We start from the raw sequence: 16,276 nt of genomic DNA on the forward strand, positions 1-16,276 counted from the left end.
TTTTAACCTTGTTGTGCCTCTTTTTTTTACATTGTATCTTCAGATTGTGCAGGTCATTGCACATGGGAGAGAAGCAGTGATGTAGTCCTAGGTAGGAGAAGTCCCACTAGGAGCTAGGGGAATAGGGTTACCTAACAAGGCTGGCCGATTGGGACAGATTAGGCTAATTAGGGCAGAAATTAGGGTTAGGGTTGACTAATGGTAAGGGGGTTTATAGGGTTTTAATATGTAGGTTTAGGAGGCCTTAATGACATAAGAATGTTAGGGTTTGGAAGGGTTTTAAAATTCTGCAATTGGGCAGAATCAGGTTGCAGGTTTTAGGGTTTAATGGAGTGAGGGAATGGAGGGGTTAGAGTGGATACCAAAGGCTAGGGTTAAGGTCGAGTGTGGGGAGTGATGGGGGGGAATGTAGGCTGGTAGTAGGGTTTGAAGGTGAAGGCTAAATCTGGAGTTATGGGGGAATCCTAGTGGAGGTAGGAATGCAGGTTTAATAGAGAATTAGGGTTGATGGGTGAAGGGACTGTAGATCAGGTCTATGTAGAAGAAGGTTAAAGTAAAGCAGGTTCAACTCACTGTAATGGCAGCAGCTTGACTGATTTGAAAGGACCTCCCGATCTTCACAATGCAAGGAGTCGCAGGAGTCCACCTACCCTTCACCACCTTGAGATCCACAAGGATGTAAGAGCTCACAGAGGAGCAGAAGCAGCAGCACGATGGCAGCAAGCACAGCTTGAAAGCAGGAAATTTTTAATGCAGAAAATAGTGGGGGAGCCTGTCCACGATTACTAGTATTTATAGCTTTAAAAAAAAAAGGGCCAAATGCTTTACAGATATTCAGATCTGGATTAGGAATCCTAGATCTGAGTCCTAGTTACAATCCTAGTCAGATTAGGACTGGTGATTTCTAACCTGAATCCTAATTACAAAACGGCAAGCTTGTACTCTAAATAGGAGTACAAGTTTAAACAAAACAAATAACAACTCATCCCTCTAATAAAATCGTGGAGGGGAAATAAACTAAGCAGCACTTAAATAATTAAAAGGGGAAACGACTGTTTTACCCCTAATAACTAAAACACTAAAAAAAAACTAAAAATGGGAAAAAGAAAGGCTCCAACGAAACACAAAAACAGCCAAGTCATGGCTTCTTCTTCTTCCTAGTGCTTGGACCTGCTTCAAGCAGCCACCGGCCAAGCAGTCGCAGGCGGCAAGGGTTCTCGCCGCCAGGTTCGCATATGGATTCTAAACCCATGAACAAAGGTGGAGTATTTCAAATGTGAACACAAGAACAACTTAGTCACTGCTCTCCGATCAAAAAGGAAACTTGGAGTAAAAACGAAAGCAAACTGATAGGAACAAAAAAAGAAAGAAAAAGGCATTCACTGTAACATTCAGATCCTCTACTGCCGAGCTACCCGATAGGACCCTACTGCCAAGACACAGCAAGACAGTAAATGACCACCTTAAATTGCTACATTGGGTTTTTGTTAGGCACAAGTTCTTTTTTGTTATTTTTATAATCTGATATGCTATTGAAATCTACACTCCAAATCTGTATTGCGACCTCTAAACAGACTAACGGCGATGGCCTTTATGATAGGATTGCCTTACTTTTTATGATAGGGAGGGCAAAGTCTCATAGTTGTTCAGACGAATCAGACTCATGCATGGCTTATTGGCTTTCGACAGTCACGAAGCCATATGCGAATTGTTTTTTTTTTTGTAATGTTTCCTTAAGTCTTGAGCTTTCAACTCTGATATTACGTCAGATCTATGGGGAAGATGAAGTATTACTGATGATACCCCTACTCCTGATCCTGAAGACCCTACCTCACTGACTATGAAGATTGGATACATGAGAATTCCACTATCAAATTATGGTTATAGAACAGTATAGAACTTTCTATTGCTGTTAATGTCAAGTTCCATACCACCGCCAAGGGTGTCTGGAAAGTTTGCGAGAAAGCTTCTCTCAAAAGAAGAATGTTTCCAGGATTTATGAATTGTATGAGAAAATGCTCAATTTCAAACAAGGGGATACAACTTTGAATGAGTAATTCAGTGTCTACAAGAGTATTATTAAAGAACTCTAGATTCATCAACCTCTCACTACTAATCTGGAGCAGTTGAAACACTAAAGGATTGAGTTTCATGTTGCCAAGTTTCTGGGTTCTAACTGGCCTCCATCCTGACTACAAATCAGTGAAAAGTCAAGTGTTAACTAGAGAAAAGGAGAAGGTGCCTTCACTTAATGAAGTGTTTTCTTGTATCAATTGTCCTTCTCCTAAGGATAATTCGGACTTCGTAGCTGGGCCAGGCCGAGGTTCCACTTCTTCAGGATGGGGTCGTGGCCAATCATGTGGTCGGGGTCGTGGCTCTAGCGGTCTCGGTACAGGTGGACAGTTTATGGATAAATCTTCACGCCAATGTTCTTTTTGTGGCAAGCCCAACCATATTGTTGATACGTTTTGGGTCAAACATGGCCGTGCTGAATGGGCCAATGAGTTAGCTAATATTGCCAGCACTAAGAGTGCTAACAAGAAAGTGTCTTCAGGTGACACCGTACTGGCAACTGCATCTGAGGCTTCTTCCACTGTGTCTCGAGAGGATTACAATCAGATTCTCCGGTGTCTCCAACAACTTGAGGCTTCTGCATCCACTTCTACCACCACTTTAGCCCACACAGGTACATCAGCTTTTCTATCCATCATACCTCCACTCCATAGATTATTGATTCCAGCTTCTACACATATGACTGGTAAGTCTGAATAATTTTCCTCCTTGGTACGCATATTGAAGTTGATAGTCACTTTGTGCGGGATGCTGTTATGAAGAAGATGCCTTGGTCACGTTGGGCACCTAGGCAAACGGCTTGGCCGCCTTGATTTTGGACCATCTCCAACACCTTGGGTCGGCTAGACGCCGTGACAACTATGGTTGATTGTTATGCCTTTTGTTTCCTCTACTAGTCAACTTGGTGATATGTTTACCAAACCTCTGTTCAGGCCTGCCTTCTGGAAGAATTGTGTCAAGTTGAGCACGGTTGATTTGTATGCTCCAGCTTGAGGGGGAGTATTAAAGTCTACCAGTTAATGTTGTAAGGGGTACATGACCCATATGTACCGTTGGGGGGGTACATATGGACATGAACAAGCTAGGTCGGTAGCTTGTGCTTGTGGGTTTGGTTTAGTTAAGTCTCCTAGATATATAATGTTTCCTACTTAACGTCTAACTAAGTCTGTCCTTCCTTTTCATAGATAGGTCTAGCTTGTCTATAGGTTGTATTCTGTTTTATATAATTATATATATTGGACAATAGGTGGGAGTTAGATACCACCGATTCTGCCTTTTCTCTTAACAGCAGAATTCTATCTTTCTCTCCCATTGATTCTCTTTCTTCTTCTTTTATTCTTGTAAAGTTATATTAGTCTCAATACTGTCACATCGTAAAAGATGCTTGCCACCACCTAAGAGAATGAACTGACTTCAACTTCTTGTTTCTGTAAGAGATTGAAAGCAAACTTTTTGAGCTCTCTAGTATCAGAATGTTGGAAAAAGATATGAAAACCATTCCTTCATCAGTTTCTAAAACAAACAAAATATCAAACTATGGTTGGAAAATAAGAATACGAGATGTCAAACTTTGAAGATTTGAATTAAAGCATCATCTTTCCACTGAAAGTTGATAAAGAAATGGTTGATCTCTTCACTTATATGACTTGCATCTTACCTATATTTTCATCCTGCATTACTCCTCAGTTCTACCTCTATTTACATCACCTAAGTTGCTAGGAATTCAAAGGCCATTTTGTAGGAAAAATAGGATGCACCAGTTCTGCAATCCTAGTGAGTAGTGAGTTCAAGTGTAAACTTGAACAAAAACCCTACGATGCTTGCCATTTTTTTCTTTTGATTTATTACTAAAATAAATAATTGCTCATAACTCAGGGACCCATAAAAGGTCTGCAAAACAAGTGCATTTCCCACTATCGCAGGGTTCCATGAAGGGTGGATTGAAAACGAAAACAGTACCTTTGGCATACTTTGAACAAAATGGCCAACTTTCCTGACTTGAAAACCACATCTTCACAGGCAGCCTGAGTATTTTACCATGTCATCAAGTGACGGCCCCATTCAAGGCAACCCAACCAACATAAACTAATCCTTCTGCAAGTGCAAGTGGCACAGAGGAGAGTAAGCGTAGTGTAAACCTTCAATGGGGCTTAAGAATAAGACTTGTGACAAAATCAGTCTGATTAACCATGCAACTTATTGCATTGTTTTGAATTCATAATATATGTTGACTCATCTGACAATGTAAAAGTTCACAGAATTGATGGTCAACAAACTGAATGAGCTTCTGGCACTGGAGATTCCATAAGCTAGGCTCATAAAACGTTAGGTCTAGCCCCAACATAAGCAACAAGTTTCTGTATGAGGACAGGAAACTAACCTTACCATGTAACATCATTACTCTAGCAACCTGCTTCTTTTGATTAAACAGGAAGAAAAAAAATCATTACACCCATGTAATGTAGAACACCATTCTAGAAGAAAGAACTTCGCAAGTAAATGTCATATAAAGATTTCTGAACATCTACATAAGAATCAATATCACATCCAACAATGATATCTTCAACAGAAGGACGTGCATCAAACTGAAATTTTGAATGGGAGAGTTACCTTGTTGTGGAGTTTCTCAAGGAGGACCTTCAAGTTCTCCAAAGAAGGATGTCCTCAAGTGGATGTTCAAGCCAATCATAAATTTGAAGAAAAATAATAGGTTCACACTTAAAGAAAATTAGATTCTTCTTAAAGGTATTCAGTTGAAAGAATTTCCTCACTCTAGAGAAATATTCTTTGGGAAAGACTCTTCTACCTGCTAACAAAAAGAGTGTCCAGTGCACGAGGCTCCCGCTACTACAGGGCCTAGGAGGGGCAAATGTACGCAGCCTTAACCCCGCTTCGCTGAGAGGCTGTTTCCATGTTTCGAACCCGCAACCTAATGGTTGTAATAGTCAACTTAACTGTTGCGCCAAGCTCGCCCACTCTTCTACTTGCCGACACACTTGACTAAATAAAAGAACCAATATGAGGTTGCACATAGAACAAAGAAACACAAATTCAAATGCTACCAGAAAGAATACCCCTTTTGCTGCCCAAGTTGACATAACTGTGTCCTTTCTGAACAGATTGGCAATTCTGAGCAGTAGTACCATGCAAGACATAGCAGGGTTGTTCAAAACCTAGCAAATGATTATTGTCATTCTCCAAGTAGGCATTTGAACTAACCAAAATACACATCAGCTGACTCACCCCAACTTGAGTCCAACAGATTGTCAATTCATAACCACTTGTCCCAGTTGTTTTGAAGTTGCCCATGTAATATGAGTCTCAGCATCAAATCCATATCACTTGGCCACAAATTTATATCCAAAAAAGAGCATCAAAGCCTTTGCTAGAACCATCTGAGGTTGGTTATATGGATTCTGATCCATCTCTACAAATCATCCAAGCCATATTCTCCAAAAGTGGAAGTCCTAATCATATTAACTCAAGATAAAAAGGGGGATGTGTATGAGAACCAAAAGTCGAGAAGTTTTCTTTGTAGAAGTTGCTCAAGCAAGTCGTATTCATTTCCTGTAGACATCGCAAACAACTTGGTGCAAAGAATCAGATTTCAGAAGTTATGCATTATCAATTTAATAATTACTAAGTCAAAGGCAATCTGAATCACCAAAAATGCAGGAGCAGGGAGAAATTTGTTAGTAGTGCACACCTAGTACGACAACCACTGTCCAAACTTTGGAAGTAACAAACTATTTCCACATTATGCCATTCCAACTGTTTATTGTAGTAAGGAGTTTATCATTAAAAAATTAGGTATAACAAGCTCAGCAAAGAAATAAAGGAAAGAAGTTGTACCACACTAATATTCATCAATTGATTACTATATATTCGTACCAACTAAGCCTTATCCCAGCTGCTACTGTGTCTGCTTTGCCTACTTTTACCAGATTCTAAAAAACTTGAAGAATGCTGATTTTTAAGTACATGCTCAAATTATAAAGACAAAACACAAAAGAGAAAAAAAATAATTTCTTGAACAATCTGAAGTAATTTTATATTAATTTTGAATGATGACAAGAAGTACATGGTATACAATGAATCTAATATAAATTATATACTAAACTCTTTCCAAAATGGGGTTCAACCAGTACACCACTGTTACCGCTACTTGTGTTTTCAGGTATTTTCTTCCACCCTCATAGATGGTAGCAAACTGAAGAGGTAAGCATTACATCCTCCCGTCAAAAATAAAATAATAATCTCATACTCTTCTATTTTGCGGCTGTAAGATATCCTATTTTTCTGCTAAATAACCAAGAAATTTATGCTGAAACAGCATAACTGTGCAGTATGTCACTGAGTATCCATTGATTCAGAGGTGATTGCCATTATTTCTACTGCTCTACAAGGACTTTGCTTTCTCCCTCCGAGGAGTCCATGCTAGATGACCTACAAGTGAAATAGAAAACTGCACTCATCATTGAATCAATAAGCACCACAAATGAATGCATAACCACTAGCAGAGGTCCTTCCCATATCCTGGAGGATCCATCTCCATAGCTCAGAGTCTTCACTCTGTGCTCAAACAAACCCTCCACAAATGTCGTCCCCATTGTTGATCCAAGAAATATCAGAAGACCAACCTGAGTCTGGCCCTGCATTAGGATGCTAGATCTAAGCAAAGCCTCAGGGCCAGATATATCCTCCAAAACAGAGATGACAATAGAAAGGTTACAGATGATAATAGCATTGGCAAAAACGATGGAGAATACCAGTCCAATCATCATTGCAGGGTAGACAATCATATCAGATGAGCATCCTGCTATAGAAAAAATGTTACACACAACAACAAGCAGAACAAGGAACAGGGCTAGGCAGCCAACAATCGCCATACATGCCCATATATACGTCACAACGAGACGCTTCCAGATCTTGAGAATGATTGTGAAGAACTTTGTCACATCAAACTTCTTTCTGGAGTAGGTGCAATCTACCGAGTACACTACTGCAGCTTTGGATAATAATGAAAATGTGATGTACATGGGGAAGCAGAAAATAGCTGAAAGTGCCATCTCTGATAAACGTTGGCAGGATTGCTTGATAAAAGGCTTCAAAGGCAGTCCAGTAGACCGTGCCACAATGAGAAGCCTTATATTCAGTCTCTTTACGATGGACTGGTCAACCAGGACATTGGAGAGGAGTAGAGCAGAAACAGGGCAAATAAGAAACACTGCAATCGCCAAGAAAACCGCAGAATTGTGCCGGAGGATTCTAACAGTTTCTCTCAAGATCTCCAGTGCATTCATGGAATGCGACTGGTGGCCAGAAGCAAGACTCCCAATGACACTAGAATCCGGTGATTCCACCACATTGTTCTGCGGATGTGACTCTTGAGAGCCTCCACTGTTCAGGCAATCCAACTCGATTCCACAACGATCTCCAGTAGAAACTTCCATTTCTCGATATCTTCAGAAATTCGGCAATTCAAGGAACTCGTACGATCAAATCCATTGCAATAAGCCCTAATCTAAACTCATCCAGCCTTAGAAAATAACAATTTCATTTCAAATGATTTTAGTTCAGACATCTCCAAATGTAAAAAAAATGAAATCGATTTCTATCACACAAGAAGAAAAGAGAGAGAAGCAGGGCTTCCATTCCCAGTTCACCGCACAGAAGAACCACAATTTTGAAGTTTTTCAGAATGAATTAAGCGTGTCAATGCCCAATTTCCGCGTTTTCCTCCGTAAATCAAGTAAAAATAGAAAGTTCGATCTGAATAAAATGCACAGCTCAAGGATATCAAGATCCGGTGAAGTGAAAGAAAAACCTGATCTTTTTCACGAAATCAAAACGCTCAGCACTCGTACAAGCGAAAAGGACCTCATTAACCGCGAGTTCCGGATACTCTGCGAAGTGTTTCAGAGTTTTTGATTGATTGAAGTAATGGAAATTTTATAGGAGCGTTGTCACGTGTATACGCATGGGAGAAAGAGGAGACTCGCTCCAAGATATTGAAGAAACTTCTCATGGGGGAAACATCAGGTCGGAGATGAGAATCGAAATAAAGAAAGTTAAAAAAGGGAGAGAGAAGAGGTGAAAGGTTCTTGTCTGAAACACGTACGATTTCATGGGAAGGAAAGAATAAATGCGAAATGTGTAGGAAGAAGAAACATGACGGTGGAAGTGGTGGAGTCAGTCAGGACTTGGGAGAGTGAAGACCTCGTGACAGTTCGAACTGAGGGCTAAGGACAGAGGAGGGGACTTCGTCATCGTTATATTGTTTTTTAGTACCAAAAAAGTCTCCAATCATAACGTAATGGGGCTTCCATTTACAACGGCAAATGGATCGGGATTTTGAAGTTTGACCATCAACATCTCGTCCATGGCCCGGTCCACCCATCGAAGGGTGTTAATTGGTTTAATTTTGATTGATCTTTTTTTTGGGTAGAAATTTTGATTGATCGATGGTTCATGATGTGATTGATAAAAGCCCATCGTTTTAATGCATGGTATCGGAATGGGTATCGGTCAATTTAGAAGCCGATATGGTATTGGATTAGTATCGGTAAGGATCAGTCGTATCGAAAAAATTTGCCCTTGATTTTCCTTTAAAAATATTTTTTGATCATTTTACCCCTTGTTTGTACTGTGTTACTAATATGGTATCAGAATCGGCAAAGTGCAAAACCAGTATAGATCGTTCAATTCGGGGATATTGATACTTAGAACCATGCAAAAGCCAAACCAATTATTAATCGATTCTAAGTTCTCAATTTGAAATCGATTATTCCCCTCTTTATAATTTGGTTTCATTTGATTCGTACATGATAAATTCGGTTCAAATTCAATTTAAAAGAAAATAACATGTTGAAATAAATAAAATTAAGAACGAAATTACAAAATCATGAAGATATAGCTTCACAATGTCAAATCTGGTACATTTCAACTATTTTTACACAACTCAATAAAAAACCCATAATAAGCAATTTCACACAATTCAACATAGGTACTTGATTGTAGGATTTAATATGATTTAAGTTCGGGTTCAGATCTGATTTATATGGTTTAAATTGATGAGTTTTAGTTTAAAACATAAATCAAATCCAACCAATTAAATTTTCATTTTTCAAAATCAAAACCAAAATAAAATGTTCAATTTTGTCTTACAGGTTTCGATTATAATTACATGATAGTATGATACATTGTACATATCCCCCAAACCCTAGAACATTAGCAAATAAATATGGCAAGACGCAAGAGCAAACCATTCTAAGGCCTGATTTGGTATGATTTCTATTTCGGCAACTGTTTGGTTTGATTTTTATTGCTCTTTAATGAGAACATGGTAACCTTGATGGGTAAACTAGTAATTACAAATTAAAATAAACATGCCACCCTTCTTCTTCTCCTAATGGTCTCACTACCACAACCACCGCCACCACCACCCTTCCCAAAGAAATATAAAGAATCTATTCTCAGAAAATCTATTTGTTGATTATTTAATAAAATCAATCTCAAATTAAAATAGAAATCATACCAAATCTGATCTAAGACAATATTAAGGAGGCCGATAGGAGGGGGGAGGGGGGGTCATCGAGATCTGACCATGGGAAAAGCATCATCCATAGTCATAGTGGCCGAGTAATGCTAAAACCTCTGGCTTTGTTGTGCTCACAATTTTACCCTCCCAAGCCCTGTGTATTAATCATATTCTTGTATATGGCTCCATGGGAGGTCTCCATTTTTATTTCTATTTTCTTCCCTTTCTATCCTTGTTGTCCATCAAGGAGACACGATCGATGGCCCTCGAAGAGGCAATGGTTGAGGCATGAATTGGACTGATGACAACACCTGGCTCTTCCACCAGCTAAAAAAATTCTCTCCAATTCCCTAAAAGTGCAGTGTGGTGTAGATTGGGGTTGGGATGTTACCATCTGACAGGTGCGACATCCAATGGTTCGAGCTTGAGAAGAAAGAAACAAAAAAACTGATTGAATTGAGCTCCGACCGTTGGATGTTGTGCCTACCAAGTGGCAACATCCCACCCCCGAACTGCATGCACTGCACATGTCAGGAATTGGAGAGAATATTAATCCCCACCCATTTCACTCTCAGTCTCTCTCCCTCCCTCGAAACTTCAGGAACCCACAAAAACATTCATGGTTTACTAATTACATTCTATCAGTTTTAAACGGTTCTAAACAGCTTACAAAATGGTTTAGAACCAACAGTTTATCAGTTCATAATCAAGCAGAATAGTTTATTATCTGGATTCATTATTTTAAAACCAAAACTGAATCGAGTATTAATCAGTTTTAGTAATGATATAGATGCTTCATTCAATTTCGGTTTGTAGGTTTACAAAAAAAAAAAGTGTAAAACAAAGTCAAACCTAATTGTTTTGTAATATTTTTTCTTATCTAGAAGATCTAGGTAACTTTCCTTTTTCGATAAACAGTATCAATTTCAAATTCATGCCCTTACATCCAACGACAGGCCAGAAGAAGGTATCACCACCACAAAGGATTCTTCAGACAGAAAATTGTTCGATACTCTGTAGTGATGTTGCTGATGGACTGGATTGGATCTGGGCTGGGGCTAGGATTTTCCCAGTTATGTTCAAGAGATGCTCACACTTTAAGATGGCAGGCCATGGGCCCATTTGTTGAAAGACTTATGACTCAAACTAATAAGCATCCGTTTAGTTGAGCCTACTCGCAATTTCCACCTTCATTATGAGGCTATGAACTTCCAAATATTTGGGAAATGGGCAAAGGTTGGGGACATTGCCAGCATGGCAGCATGTGTCATTCTCTCTCTTCCTTTTTCGGAAAAAACCCTCTTGTCCTCTTGTATTTATATTTTATTTACTTAAGATATTATTCATAAATAAACAAATACCTCTATTTGAATCCAATAAAAATAATTAAAAAATTAAATTTTAAAAAGAAAAAAAAGTCAATCCTTAGTGTAAGAACAAAAATTAGATTTTCGACGGTAGATGCAATTTTCAACTTTCTAATGTTTGAGTTTTTATGAAATCTAAAAATTTTATAAATCTTAATATGATAAAACATTGCTAAAAATCAAAAGTGCTGTAAAATATTCATTTGTTTTGATGTCCAAAAAAATATTTTCATTCAGAACGATTTTGACAGCATTCGCGCACACCAAATTAAGTTTGACCGGTATATAACTCCTTTAATATAAATCAGATTTAAGTAATCTTGGACTTATTGGAAAGCTATCAAAATAAAGTTTTCTAACAAATCCAAGATTGTTTAAATCTGATTTATATTGAAGGAGTTATATTCCGGTCAAACTTTATTCGATACCATATCCAAGAACAATATATAGTATCAAACTTGGATCAAAACCACAAGTAATAATTTTAGTGTTCTCTATATGAAACTAATGCATGGATTGAGTTTAAAATATCAAAAATAGACAGTACAACAAGACTCAGAGCAAAAACATAATTTCTGGAACTCAAAATCAAGGTTCGAGTTAGCTTGGAGAAAGTCCTAGGTTTTGATCGAGATATGATCGAAACCAAAACGAACTCGATTTCTGACTGATTGAAACCTAGTTGAAACCCAAGTTTTAGAACCTTGATGTGAAGTCATCTCAAACACGTCAATATCAATTATTATCAATTATCAATAGATAATCGATTCGTATGTGTGAAAACCATAGTTGGAAAACATATTTCTTTCTAAATGGATTAACTGAGGTGGCATTCAATAATGCCTTCTTATGTGGGATGGGTTTTTCCTAATTGTAGGATTGGTGCTCATGCCAAATCTTCAACCGTACAAGGTGGGGTATCGATACGGTCTTGGTTGCAGGAAAAATAGAAATTAATAGGAAATAAGGTTGAAGAAAGGAAAGACTGCTTCGAGGTGTAGGAACCTCCTAGAAAAATAGACAAAGAAGGAGGAGATTGGATTAATTCTTTGATACCTTTTATAATCACTCTCCTTACACTATATAAAACCATATCTAACAGTTAATTACCCATCTACCCTTAACAACTAACATAATACTTCTAAACCCTATGATCGTAGCAGTCGATCCTAACAAACTAACTAATGGAATGCCTCATCAACCGATCCTACGATCAGCACTATACTGATCATAACAATTAACAAGTATGGACTTGAAAGGTTGAATTCTAATGGAAGTTTAAATGACTTAGTCACTCTCATCGATGCTTACCGTGCAATAGTTTTTTTGTTTTTTTCCCTGTTAAGCTTGGATGAATGTGATACAAATTCTTCTATATATAAGAATAATTTCTCAATTAATATGTTTAGCTAGGTATCTTTCTTTTGACTCTAGCTTTATGCTATAATTTGGCCGAACTCTAATGTGGCATTGCTATTTACCTATTTTCAGAGAGGGTCAGATGCTTCCTGATTCATGGACAACCATTGAGGTGGTCAACTTTTAATCACCTAGAAATGTCGAATTGTTAACCAAAACCATGGTAAACCACACCATCTATTAAGCAATTTTATTTTTGATACTAATTTCATTTTCCATAAGTTCTATCAGTTGGTGGATCAGTATTGTCGCCTGTTCTCTGTCTGGTACATAGGTCCAGCTTCTCTCATAGAGGTGGGAAATGACGACCTAACCCCTACCCGAACACACTGTTCGAGGGAGATTAAAACGCCATTTTTACCTTTCTATGAGAAGAATTGAAGCACTGTACCGAGTAGGAAACAGGACAGGAAAAAAATTTCATCAGTTAGCTTGGTATAGTTTTCACAAGGTTTATTTTTGGCATTAATTCCATTTTCCATAAATTTTATTCATGCCGCAGCTACAATTTTGTTTTGGCTATGTTTGGTTGAAAATAAATGGATAAAAAAGAAAAGAAAATTTCTTTTTTTTTTCTATTCATTTCTTGCCAACCAAACATACTCTTAAAGAACGTGTTATTCATACAGAAACAGGGCGTGTGAAATGACCACCACGCCCTTTCTGATTGTCCCCTGCCCTGTATCCACGGTGGCAGTTTGAAGCAAATGAACAAAATGGAAATGCGCCGTACGCACCTAGCGCATCCAAAAAAGATCTTCAACGGGGCAAGGAATAGTAAGAGTGACTTATGGCTACATAGCTGCTCGTGCTCCTTAGAATCATAACGGTCAGATCATGTTTTATTTTGTACGAGAAAATTTAGGCACCAATCCAACGATTCTTACTTGAGAGTACGGTTTCTTCAGAAGGATATAATAAGTGCACCTCATCATCCATTCATGATTCAACCCTATCTAGAAGCGTCGTCGTGACGCCACGTAATCTCATTAAAAAAAAAAATCTCTCCTCTGCGGCTCCCTGTTGTTTCTCACTTTCTCTCTCCCTGCACCTCTCAACGGATCATAAAAATTCATCTCTCAACTTCTCTCTTTCTCGAATTCCTCTGTAGGATCGTATCGGCTATTCGGCCATGGCGGCGGTTCCAACTCTTGATTTCTGCGGAGTATTATTGGAATCGAAGAAGATCGTAAACGCCCATTCACGCCATTTCTTAGCCCTTTCAGTTCTATTTCTTCTCCCTCTTACCTTCTCTCTCATCTTCTTCTCAACCCTCCGACACGCCATTATCGAACCCCATCGAAATCCCGCTGAAACCCTACTCCGTTACAGTCCTGAACAACAATTCTTCTTAAAAACGACGGTTTTGTCAATAATCTACGGCCTAACGATCCTCACCTTATCTATCTGCGCCTTGGGAACCATTTCATACAGCGTATACCATGGATTCTTCGGTCGGCCTGTAAAATTCGCATCTGCTATCAAATCTCTTTCGAATTCTTTTGTTCGTCTCTTTGTGACGTTTATCTTCTCGCAAGTTATCTTCTTGGCGATCACTTTTGCCGTTGTTGTTGGCATGTTGTTGGTGCTTAAAGGGATTGAATTTTTAGGGTTTCATATCTCGCCATCTTCGCCTTACTTTGTAGCTGTTTATACGATTGGCTTGGTGGTTTTGGGTTTTGGATTGTTGTATTTACAGGTGAATTGGGCTTTGGCTTCTGTGGTGGTGGTGGTGGAATCGAGTTGGGGACTGGAACCACTGAGGCGAAGTGCGTATCTGGTGAAGGGCATGAGAAGGCTTGCAACTTCTCTGTTGTTGTTATTCGGCTTGGTTTTCGGGATTACGGTGTGGGCTAACTGGGGATTCGCGGTGGGTTCGGGCGGTTTGAGGGATTGGATATTTGTCGCAGTGACCGTTGTTGTTTCTGCGTTGATAATGCTGTGCGTACTTCATAGTTTTGCTGCGAATACGGTGTTATACATGTACTGCAAGGCTTTACGCGGGGAACTTGCAGGGGAGATTGCAGAGGAGTTCGCTCGGGAATATGTCAGTTTACCCTTCGATGCAGAAAAGGTTCCTCATATCGTTTATGTTGCCCAGCCATGATGATTTTGTAAGTTTAGGGGCTTAAACATTCTCCTTTATCTCTCTTCTCTGTATCTTTTCCCTTTCACTGTGGCCCATAAACTTAAGATTTAAATGGAATTTGTATATATTGGTACTTCTCTATTTCGAGTTTAATCTGCTGCCTGTGAATGTTTTGTGAAGACTTATGGTGAGGGAATTCGGATAGTGAAAACCAATATATTGAAAAAATAGAAAAAAAATAAAAACAGAACTCAATGTTCATCAGTGGATTTAAAGAAAGAAAAAAAGATGTAAGCTTTGATGTATGTTATTTTTTTCATTTAAGTTTGCTTGATGGAATTTATACCAATGCAGCAGATGGTTTTTGTTTGGATTTCATAATTCTACTGGAGCATTTATAATGTGAATTTGGTCACTTGGTTCTGAAACAAGTAGTGAATTAGGGAATCTTTTTTTAAGTTAACATTAATGGTATTTGTCATTCTCTGGAAGCCATCAGTTGGTTTGGTATAGCTTTCCCAGGGTTTTGGTGCAGTGTCAATTTTGAGTCATCTGCTTTTGTAGAAATTATGGAGTGGAACTTCAGTTATAAAGAGATAATATTAGATGCAAATTTGGTAATCAGGAGTTTCAAATCAATAGAATAAGAAGAAAGGGGTGGGGGGGGGGGGGGATCATAGTGCACATTTTTCCCATGAGAATTTTATGGAAGCATGAGGTAGATACATGTTGACTGTGTTATTTGGTTCAGTTCAAGTAATATATGTTCTTGGGAAAGGCTGTAAGTGTCACATACCTGAAGAAATACCCAACTTAATTAGACTCTTATTAGGAGGAAACAGAGGAAATAATGCTAGTGGAGTGTAAGTTTTAAAGTTTGGATTATAGTCCTTCAAAAGAGTCGCATTCTTTTATTGCGATCTGAATGATTCTGGCTTGATTTGGTCCCTCAAAATAGCAGTTACAGAATCCATGCTTCGATAGCATTCAAGAATAGCATGCAGAAGAGAATTTTGAAGATGCTTTATAAAGATCAGCTCAGCTGAACCAATCTGGGAAGAACCATAATGTTTTCTGGTGAATGTATTCTAACATTTGCCATATCTGTCGTCAATGTCATAGATCTTCATTGGAAGCCCCATTTCAGATCTTTAATATATTATATGTGTCATTGGAGAGATGTGGTCCAGATTTACTGATCTTAAGGCAATCCTTCAGTTCAATCATTGCTCAGGTTGTTCCTTGAGTTAAGCCTCAGGTTGATAATCTGTATAGACTCTCGTAATCTCTTTCCTTTTTGGAAATGTTTTTTAATTTAGATGCTAACCGGATTATAGATTGGTTATTAATTTTATTGCTAAGCAGTGCATCACATACTTCATAACATGCCTTCCACCCTTCTGCAACTTGCAATACTGTATATGTGGGCATTCTCTTTCTAACTTGACAGTGCTTCTGTTGTATTTTTATAAACATATAATGAGTGATGAAAACTTAGCTGCTCAATGTATGGCTGAAGCTACAAGTGATTGCAAAATTTTAGCGTTTGCAATTTAAGTTTTAACATGTTGAGTTTTTGGAAATTTAGTTGCTTCCTACTTGCTGTTCTTTTCTCCCCTCCCCATAATCTCTTTTTTATTACTGAAGAAAGTGATTGGGAAAAACAAAGTGCCGGTTTCGTCTGAGCTTGTCCATTTTTTTTTCTCTTTCCCCTGGTAGTGTGTTCAATGGCCTGGTTGTGTTATTATGTTTCTCATTCAAATGTCGTTTCAGTGAAACTAATTGTTC

General features: G+C 38.4%; 2 protein-coding genes across 2 annotated transcripts; one reads left to right on the forward strand and one right to left on the reverse strand.

The window, feature by feature from the left end:
- Positions 1–6,195: 6,195 nt before the first annotated feature.
- Positions 6,196–7,860, reverse strand: LOC122670915. The gene has a single exon (XM_043867953.1). It carries the CDS (start codon positions 7,524–7,526, stop codon positions 6,465–6,467), a length of 1,062 nt encoding a protein of 353 aa, XP_043723888.1. The 5' UTR covers positions 7,527–7,860; the 3' UTR covers positions 6,196–6,464.
- A 5,615-nt stretch (positions 7,861–13,475) lies between these two features.
- On the forward strand, positions 13,476–14,559 carry LOC122670917. Its single transcript, XM_043867955.1, has one exon. It carries the CDS (start codon positions 13,532–13,534, stop codon positions 14,504–14,506), a length of 975 nt encoding a protein of 324 aa, XP_043723890.1. The 5' UTR covers positions 13,476–13,531; the 3' UTR covers positions 14,507–14,559.
- Positions 14,560–16,276: the final 1,717 nt, after the last annotated feature.

Source organism: Telopea speciosissima, chromosome 8, assembly GCF_018873765.1.
Source record: "Telopea speciosissima isolate NSW1024214 ecotype Mountain lineage chromosome 8, Tspe_v1, whole genome shotgun sequence".
NCBI classification, from domain to species: Eukaryota; Viridiplantae; Streptophyta; class Magnoliopsida; order Proteales; family Proteaceae; genus Telopea; species Telopea speciosissima.